Source organism: Echinops telfairi, unplaced genomic scaffold, assembly GCF_000313985.2.
Source record: "Echinops telfairi isolate 266 unplaced genomic scaffold, ASM31398v2 ScPeMD7_7466;HRSCAF=8504, whole genome shotgun sequence".
NCBI classification, from domain to species: Eukaryota; Metazoa; Chordata; class Mammalia; order Afrosoricida; family Tenrecidae; genus Echinops; species Echinops telfairi.
The window spans coordinates 2165990-2176485 of NW_022111366.1; the positions used below are offsets into that span (position 1 = coordinate 2165990).

At 42.8% G+C, this 10496-nt stretch overlaps 1 protein-coding gene across 1 annotated transcript in view; it reads left to right on the plus strand.

Moving 5' to 3' along the window:
• The window catches only part of LOC101646633 (myomegalin), a 190319-nt gene that overhangs the window by 63479 nt on the left and 116344 nt on the right, over nucleotides 1-10496 (plus strand). Inside the window, exons 4-6 of the mRNA XM_045283712.1 lie at nucleotides 2965-3041; nucleotides 6495-6618; nucleotides 6770-6945. Coding sequence (XP_045139647.1) covers nucleotides 2965-3041; nucleotides 6495-6618; nucleotides 6770-6945 — 377 coding nt within the window. The remainder of the gene's footprint in view (nucleotides 1-2964; nucleotides 3042-6494; nucleotides 6619-6769; nucleotides 6946-10496) is intronic.

Below are 10496 nucleotides of genomic sequence, written 5' to 3' on the forward strand. Positions count from 1 at the left end.
CCATCCATCTCTCCGCCCCTCAGTCAATCCCACCTGCGTTTATCAGCCAGGCTGGCACAATAAACTGTCTCAGATGGGAAGAGAGGGAGACTTTGTCTCACATACTTACACTCCATCGGGAGGGATCAGTCCCCAGAGAAGGGCATCACATTGGAAAGGTAGAAGGTCAAAGAAAGCGAGGAGGACTCTCAACAAGATAGGTGACGGACACAGTGGCTGCCACAATAGGTCACACATAGCAACAGTTGGGGAGGGTGCAGGACTGGGCATTATTCCATCCAGTTGTCCATCGGGCCACTGTGAGTTAGAACCTACTTTACGGCACCTAACAGCAAACACCAAAATCTGTTACCCATACTCAGTGTTGACTAAGTCAGAGGTGTTTGTAAAAGTAATTAAATACTCATCTTTCATTTTCTTCTTAGATGCCATAGTGCAAAACTTGGAGAAGTTAAGATAATTTAATGTTGTCTGAGCTCAGCCTATGTTCTGGCTCAAGCCAGAAGCACATACTGTTGTTTTGTGAGAGGATTAAGCAAACATGCTAGCAATGTGATCTAAAATATCTTGAATCCAACTGCCTTCCAACCTCAAATTCTTAAATTAATTATTTCATTCTATGTACTCTCAAAAATCTCTGATAAGTTTTCTACTCACCCCAATTAATCTCCTGACTCCTTTCATGCAGCACACATAGATGAGTTATGAACATCTCCGTGGGTTGGGAGGGGATACTCTGGTGGTGGTTTTTGTCTGGGACTCCTGGGTATTTGGGAATTGGTGGATGTTATGGGACCCAGTGAAGGGAAACCCTTTCTACTGTCCTGATACACACAGAGCCCCTTTCCAGATCTCAGCCACTGGCCCTTTCATTGCTTTGCCAAGCATTAACCTAGAGGCTTCTTCTTTACTTTTTAACCTATAAAAGTTTATCTGCTTAAAACTGTGTTATGGACCTTTTTCAGGAAAGGGACAAACTCATCTTTGTACATTCAGCTCAGGGTGTGAAGTCTAGCAATCACTTAACTAGTATGTATCAACTCCTCTTTGGGGTTCCAACCAATTGATTCTTTCCTGTTCAGTCTCAGAAACTCACGGGGCAGTTCTGTCCTGTCCTACAGGGCTGCTCTCAGCGGGAATAGACAGTGCAATTGGGTTTTGATTTAGAATAGTTAACAATATGTACAGCCACCCACATGCTATGCATCTCAGCATCGTTCTTGCTTCTCCCTCTAGTCCACACCGAGGCTCTCATAAGTTAGCAAGCTTTATGTACTGTGCCTCTTGTTTATCTCTGCCTTTGCCTTTGTCTTTTGAGCCCTTCTCCCTGGACCTCTGTGCCCTCAGACAGTTCCCGTCCCTATCCCGATCGGTCGCCCCCTTACTAACCCATTATCTTCATCTCTGCCATAAATTCTTTTCTCATCACACATCTGGTCACCCTGATATCTAGCTAACACTCTCTTTGTTCTCCATTGATTACTATGCAGTCTTCTTGGCGTCACCACAGCTCATTGAAAGCTATTTTCTATAGATATTTTCTAAAACTCCTTATCACATACCAAACATTGAATATTTAATGCACAGTCATCTCACCACATCTTTGTTTGCACTTTGTTTCACTTGGAACATACTTATTTCCCTTTTCTATTTGTTAAAATCTTGCGTTCCCTGCAAAGATTTTTTTTTATCAGAATCCTGTCTCACCTTAAACAAACATAATTTATAAAAATCCAATTTCATGATAAAGGCAAATAATTGTTTTCAAGAATATTCACAACATAGAGGGCCTTCAAAGAGTTCAGAGGGACAATTATCTTTTAGCTCCATTTTTCCATGAAATTTTTTACATTCTTTCATTTTTCTGGGGTTTTCTTTCTGTTTAATATTTCCTCAACAGTTTTATTGGAATATAATCACATATCATACAATTCAATAATTTAATCACACCAAGAAGAGTTATACAATCATCAACACAATTTAAAACATTTTTGTTATTATTGTAGTCATAATTATTAGCTCCCCATTTCCCCCCACCCCCAACCACCCCTGCCATACCCCAAGGAACAATTAATCCAGTTACTGTCTTTATAGATTTACCTATTCCAGATTATATATACAGAAAAACATTTTAAAAAACTAACAATAATAACAAAGTAAAACAGATAGAAACATCAATCTAAAAGAAAGCAGAAAATATTAAAAACTTGAACAAATTTAAATAGATCATAAGGAGATCAAATGATGGGTTGCTAAATTTTAACCTAACCACATCTTTAACCACCCATTCTCCAATGCAGTCTGCAGGATAGGAAGGCTGTTCACATCCCTGGTTCATGGTCAGAGGGGATCCCAAGCGCTTAATCCTTGTCCATTCCACCCCCCACCCCACTTTAAAAAAAAAAACTGAAATAGCTTTAAAATTTTCATATTTCTTTAAATAAAAAGTTCATTTAAAACATGTGGTAATTTCTCCAGTATCAGTAAGAAATTTTGTTATTTGTGAAAAAAAAATAGTGTTAGCATAGACTCTCTCCGTAATGCTGCAGCATGTTAGCAAGTATTTTTAGATTACATTCTGGATCAGTATTCATTCAGTCTTACGTGTCATTTTTTTCCACGTCAATACAGTATATAATTTCTTGATATTTAGCCTAACAGCTCAGTCTGATCAGAATACCCCAAACCAGATGCAATTATTCAGTACAATGTAGAATTTGTTCGTTCAAAGTTGAGAGACAGATTCAGAGGCTAGGGAAGTAGGTCGCAGGTAGTCTTGGAGGTGAATAGTTCAATTGTCCTTGACTGGTTGCTGGTTCAACTGGTTGCCCATTTTTGTCAAGGGTCATGAAGAGGGTTGGGGTGAGACTAACAGCTGTGGACCAAGTGTCACTCCGATAAGAATCTGGTTCTAGGATATAAAGTCTGTGGCAGTTGATGACGACTAACCTGTGTACTTTTCAGAACATCGAGCTGAAGGTGGAAGTAGAGAGCCTGAAGCGAGAACTCCAGGACAAGAAACAAGACCTGGATAAAACGTGGTGAGTTGTCGTTTGAACCAGATGAGCACTGGCCCTTTCCCAGAGTGGCTCCCTCATCGGAGAGCAGTGATTTGGAACCCACTTCTGATCATCGAGTTTAGTATCTTTCCTAATCACCCCTCCAGTTTGTATGTTCTGTCAACAGGGAACTGAGACAATAGCTTTTCTTGAACCTTCTTTCCCTTAAGGGACCCTTGTGGCACAATGGATAAGCACGTGACTGTTAATCATAATGTTGGTTCAAACCCATTAACTGTTCCAAAGGAGGCAGAAAGATGTGACGCTGCTTCCGTCAAGATTACAGCCTTGGAAACCCTGCAGGGCCGTTCTGCTGAGTCACAGCGAGTCAGCAGTGAGTCTGTGACAGGAGTTTTGATTTTCTTCCCATTAGGCTCCCTGTTACAATGTCAGATAGATCTTGTGAAAGATTATTAAATTCACCACACTGAGGACTGTAAACTTTCTATAAGTAACATTCAACTAACCAAGAAATGAAATGAACTCTTCTACTTGTAGTGGAAAGTGACAAATACAAATCAATTGTATCAGGAATTGTCAATCAATCACTAATAACACTGAGGGCTGACATAGAATCGGAAGATAATGGGCATCCGCATGCTCTACTGAGAGTGTGTACAGGTGGCAACTCTTTTGGTTTGTGGGACTGCCTATTAAAGTTAGACACAATCTCGCTCTGAGTCAGACCGGCTCAGTGGCAGAGAGTTTGAGAGTTTTGATCTAATTATCCTTTGGAGTAATCTTTCTCTTATAAATAGAAGTCTGAAGAAATACACAGATAGGCATGTTTACTGCATCATCATTTGTAATGGCAAAAAAACTAGAAATAACTTGAATGTCCATCAGTAAGGCACTGGTTGAATACATTTTGATATACCCACACTGTTGAATATTATACAGATTTTAGAAAGAAGGTTAGCTTTATATTTGCATCCTGGTAGGAAATCCTTGATAGATTAAATAAAGGGACAGTTTAAATAAAGTCCTTGATAGGTTAAATAAAATACTGAGTGATGTTTACAGCATAAGCTCCTTATAATGGAGACTAGCAATCCTTTCCATGTATAGATTTTGATTATGCATAAAATAATCGGAGGGTTATATGCCAAATTCTTTGATCTTGTTTACACTCAGAGTATGAGATTAGTTTATGAGGGGAGAGGAAATCAACTTTTTCCCATATATTTTTGTATTGTTAACATTTATAGATAAAAATTTTTTAAATGTTAAATTTTATTTTAAATGAAAAGTGTTATTAAACTTTTTATTAAAAATAATTCCATATTATACCTGGAGATCAGTATCTATTCACCCAAATCTAGCATTTTTTTTCCATCTATAGTATTTCTTGATACTTAGGACTACAACTTAGCAAAATGAGAATAATCAAAACCAGACTTAATTATTGATAATCTGCTAGGATAAGTGAATACTTAGTAAGGCCTTAAAGTGAGCTAACAGATTTTAGGAAATTAATAACAACAGAGTAGTAAGTTTTGATACTTAATGTAATGTTTCTTTAAAAAATTAGGTGATATTCTCTTTAATTTTATAAATGAGAAAAGGTGCAGAGTTCAAATCTCCTCAGATAATTAGCAGAGCCCCCATTTTCTGGTATCAAGTTCAAGGTTCTTTTGACTCCACAACAGCTGTAGCCTCTCTGATCATGGGTTCCTAGTTAACTGAGCTATCCCCCAAATGAATAATCTCCATTGTCTAGAACTGGGGTTGGCAAATTTACAGACAGCAGACCCAATCCTGTACCTCACAGCAATGTAAATATTCTTGGAGAGTCATGAATATATTTTCACAAGCAAATGAAATCACCATGATCTGAATAGTATCATCCTTTAACACTTTTCCATTTTACTCGGAGTCCCGTGTACATACGGAAAGAGCCGCAGATTGCCGACCCCTGCTCTGGAAGAGTCTGGTTAGCTGTTGTTGATGGCATTTATCAGAGAAGACGGACTTGACAGTGGGGGCGAAGGGGCCGTGGCGGGCAGTAGTGAACACTCTGGACTGCTCCCTGGAAGCTGGGCAGCTTGCACGCACCGGGCACTCTGTGAGCTCATAAAAGTGTGCTTCCGGCAAGATGACAGCCTTGGACTCTCTCTATGGGGCAGTTCGGCTCTCTGGTCGCTATAGTTTGAAACAGCCTCATTGGCATTGGTATGGAGTCCATCAGAGTGAAAGATGTTTCCCAAGATCTGCTCACTTCGTTTTCTTGGGGTTTCCCTTGACCAAGAGTCTCCTGCTCCCCAAAGGTTGCATAATGCCAAGGGAGCTCAAGATGAATGTAGCGTCAGAGGCAGGGCTGAGTATCGTCCCCATGCCAACCCAGAAATCCTGTAATCTTTAGGGAAACCTCTTTGATCTCCATGGACACAACCCCCTGTGCTGAATAGTAAATAGTAAAGTCTCCCTGGGCTTGGGCAGCTTTGATTTACCCTGAGGTATTTTCAGTATTGTTCTCTGTCCTAAGAACCAGAAGAGAGACCATGGTTTCCCACAATTACCTTAACACAGCAATAAAACTGAACCGGAATTAAGACCCCTTCAGTCCCTGGTACTGCCCCGAGTTCTCTAATCCTCAGACATCCAGAGGGCACCTGTTTTCATCTATAAATACATTGGCGACACCTGACCCCTGTAAGCTGGTGCCTGGAAGTGAATTCCGAGGAGCACCAGAGAAGCAGGGCGCAGATAGAACCATCCATCCGCTCCTATAGATGAAATGTCTGTTTTCCACATAGGAGCAGGGGGACTGCAGAGCGCAGGAGAGGTAGCCTGAAGGGTGTGCCATTGATCCGTACTGTAAAGGAGGAGCGCATTGCTGGGGCTGCCCAGATGGACATCCTGTCCCAGGAATCCAAATGGAAGGGACATTTTAAATGCAAAGAGCTAAAAAGGAATGAGCAAAGCCCTTTTAAAAGCAGCCTAAATGGACGCGTCCATTGAAGGTGCTGAGTCCTCAACCACCTGATGCCAACCCACCTTCCCAGTGAGAATTTTCCTTCTACAAGGTGCATTGGTTCTCAACCTGTGGGTCGTGACCCCTTTGGGAGTCGAACGACCCTTTCACAGGGGTTGCCCGATTCATAACCGTAGCAAAATGACAGTGATGAAGTAGCAACGAAAATAATTTTATGGTTCGGGGGTCACCACAACATGAGGAACTGTATGAAAGGGTCGCTGCATGAGGAAGGTTGAGAACCACTTGTCTAGAGACTCCAATATATTGTGGTTGACAACAAAAATGTCATTGGTCCTAACAGATTATCTGAAAAGGTGGAAAGAAGGACTCTTTAGACAATTACCGAGGAAAAGGGAGTTGCTTTCTCTCCTCAGCGGTGTGACCCCGCGCTACTGAAAGCATCTTACTGGGTCCTTGGGCATGCCTGGCTCTGACTGGCTGGTGCTCTTTGGGTGTAGGGCTGATGTGGAGAATCTGAACAGCCATAATGAAGCTGAGCTGCGGCGCCAGTTTGAGGAGAGACAACAGGAGACAGAACATGTGTACGAGCTTTTAGAGAACAAGATCCGACTTCTGCAGGAGGTGAGGAGGCATTCCAAAGGCCCGGGGCTAGGGGTCCTCTTTTCCTATGGCCCAGTCTGAGCCTCACCTTCCCCTTCCCCATTTCCCTTCCCCCACGCAGCAGAGCTCCTGCCTTAGATGAGGGTTCACTCGGTGTTCCTTGATTTTGCAGGAATCCAGGTTAGCGAAGGATGAAGCGGCCCGGATGGCAGCTCTTGTGCAAGCAGAGCAAGAATGTAACCTGGAGCTCTCAGAGAAACTGAAGGATGTCACCAAGGACAGGGGAGATACACCTGGCGACCAGGTCATGCATGACCAACACACTGAGGCCCTGGCTGAGAGGGACAGGTTCGTGCCTTGGATGCTCCGTTTGGCGCTTGTGTTTTGCTTCTTGTTGAGCCTATGGTACCATATGACAGCCACATCACTCTTTGTTTAGGGCTTAACATGGAGCCTTTACCATTTTCTAAGACCTTCTGGCCCCTGCAACCAAAGATTTTCTTTTCAGAATTCAGTCTTTGGGAGGTATCCAGGAACAGAACTTAATTCTTGGCCGTCAAGGAACCTAAGACTGTATAAGAACAATGAAGTGGACAAATAATGGCAAGCAAGAGACATGGCGTGACTTACCTAGTGAGCACCTGTTACATGCCAGACACTGTGCTAAGTCCTAAGGTTACAGAAATGAAAGACCACTCCCTGCCATCAAGGAACATGCTACACAATTACAATAAGTGATGTGATACAAGCAGCAGGTGGACTTATGGTCATTTATTCCAACTAAAAGAGTAAGGTGTAATGGAAGGTTTCCTGGAGGAGCTGAGTCGTGAATGAATAGGAGAAATGGAGTAGGGTGTTGACAGGAAAGGAACATGTTCCATACATAGGAGAAGCCATGAAGTGAGGCACAGGGACAAGCATATTCCACCAACTATAAGTAGTTCTGATTCACTAGACAAGAGAGAGGTTAAATTGGATTGGGGGATGGGGATCTGATTATGCTAGCTCTGTCCATCATAGCAAGGAACTAGAATTTTATTTTGAAGAAGTAGAAGGCTTTAATATAGGGAAGAATATGATCAGATTTTAATTAAAAAGTATTGCTCTGTAAGCATTAAACAAAATGTTGTGCAATAGAACAAGCTAAAAGCTGAAAGATTAGTTTATTTAACCAATATATCCTAAGCATTTATGAATATCAGAAACTCTGCTAAACATTTGGAGTCTTAATGGAGATCCTAGTGTAGCGGGGAAATTGTATCTATAACATTCATATTTAATTCTTCCGACAAGTCTGTGAGAAAAGAATTATCCATGGTAATGATTAATGAAACAACTGTAGAGAAGCATGCCGCATGGTTAAGGGCACTAATGCATTCAAACCCTGAATCAGCTCTGCCTCAGGTCTTCGAGGGTTTGCTCGTGTCCTTCCTTCTGTGAGAACCACCTGCTATTCTTGTTCCTTGCTAGTGAACTCCTATTGGTCCTTTAAACTTACTACCTCATCAACTGACAACTGGACCAACAGGTAGCATCATGATAAATGGAGAAAAGATTTTGTCTTGCTTAGCTCCACAATCAATGCTCACGGAAGCAGGAGTCGACAGATCAAAGGACTCAGTGCATTGGGTAAACCTGCTGCACAAGACACCTTTAAAATGTTGAATAGCAAAGATATTATTTTGAGGACTGAAGTTTCCCTCGCCCAAGCCATGGTAACTTCAATGGCCTCATGTGCATGTGGAAGTTGGACACTGAATAAGGAAGGACAAAGAAGAATCAATGCATCTGAAGTATGGTGCTGGTGAAGAGTGTTCAAAGTGCCATGGGCTGCCAAAGAACAAACAAATCCATTTTGGGAGTGCTTTGTGGAGGCAAGGATGGTACGCCTTCATCTCATACTGTGGACCTATTGTCAGGAGAGACTGGTCCCTGGAAAAGGGGGTTGGTAAAACACAGAGGCAGCAAAAAGGAAGGTCCTCAACAAGATGCAATGGCAGTGGCTGGAACGGTAGGCTCCAACACAGGAACACTGGTGAGGACGGGGCTGTGTTCTGTTGTACACAGGATTGCCCTCGGTCGTAACAAACTTAACAGCACCTAACAACAAGGCATCGATTGTCACCGCCATGCAGGCTTTTGTGACCGCAGAAATACGTTTCTGTGCTGTCGTCTTTTTTATGGTGAACTGGGTGAAAGTTCACAGAGCAGATCATTATCGTGCGCTTTTATTTCATGTCACTGATTGCAGTCCCTCAGTGTACTACCCCTTCACCCACTTGTTTCCTGTTTCCATTCCCCCTCCTTTCCTAATCCTCCTGAACTCTGCCCTTGGGTATGTGCCACCTTTCTCATCTCAGAGAGTTGATTTTCTAAGGTGTGTGCCTTCCTAGGACTGCTGCCTTTTAAATAGACATGCCCGTGTAGTCTCAGTGTGCTATGGCATTGGCTTTCCCATTTGTCCGACGGAGTCCCGAGACTACGTCTCCTCTCTGTAGCCTCAGACAGACTCTGTGGTGCTGCTGCTGCTCCTCTTGCTGGTGCGAGTTGTCCCGCTGACTCGGACACTATAAGACAGAGCAGGACTGCCCATAGGCTCTCCTAGGCCGTCCTGCTTCCAGCAACAGACCACAGGGCTTTTCTTCCACAGAGCAACTGGTAGGGTCACACCACTCATCTTTGAGTTAGCACTTGAGCATGTCGCCATTTTGTTCTGAGTACTCTGAAATAAACACTTGTTAAACTGGGAGACAGAAAGTAATACTAATTTTTTAAAAATGTGCTCCTGACCAAAAAATCGAAGGCTTCATATCAGATGGCCTTGAGCAACTTTGCAGATCACTCCTAGAGACTGAGGCCCACAGAGACGAGTGAGGTTTGAGCATGGAGAGAAACAGAGGCTCTCTCGGGCTGGTACTGTAGGGAAGCTGATACGGAGGCCACACGAATTCGTGAATGGTGTCAGTCCAGCTTGCATTTGTTTAATATCTTTTTAAGTTTTTAATGTTTTTTTCTCACCCTGAAATCTTAACTGAGCCTCACACCTACATGAACCAATGAGATTTCTACTTGGCTTTCAGTGTCACTCGCTGTGTTAGTCCGGGTGGACTAGAGAAAAAAATCCACAGACACTCTTATGTGTGTAAGAAAAAGCTTTATATAAAAGAGTAATTGTATATTAAGAAAGCATCCCAGCCCAGTCCAGATCAAATCTATAAGTCCGATACCAGTCTATAAATTCCTCTTCAGACTCACGCAACTCGTGCAACTCATGCAATGACGCTGAATGCAGGCACAGGCCAGTGGGTGAAAAATCTTGTGGATCCAGTGGTGGTGGAAGCATGTTAGTGCTGGTGTGGGTCTCCACGTGGCTCCTCCAGCTGCAGGGCCCTGGCTGCATCAGCAGAGCTCCCTGTGGCTTGTCAGCAGAAATGTACAGTAGAGTACGAATGAGTGCCGGGCCTCCGGTGGGCTGTTTATCTCCTTCACACCTCCAAATGAGGTCATCAAGCTGCAACCTGATTGACAAGCTAGACTCCACCCCTTCACTCTTAATAGTCTCAAGTTGACACCAGATTATGTAAGCAACACACTCACCTGTCTGCCAAATGATTTTGCCTTCTAAGGTACTATCACTGTCTTTTTTTTAAAATCATTATATTAGGGGTTCACACAACTCTTATCACAATCCATACATACATCAGTTTTGTAAAGACCATTTGTACATGCGTTGCCCTCATCATTCTCAAAACATTTGCTCTCCACTTAAGCCCCTGGCATCAGCTCCTCATTTTCCCCTCTCCTTCCTCACTCCCACCTCCCTCATGAACACTTGATATCTTACACTGTCCGACGTCTCCCTTCACCCACTTTTCTGTTGTCCATCCCCCAGGGAGGAG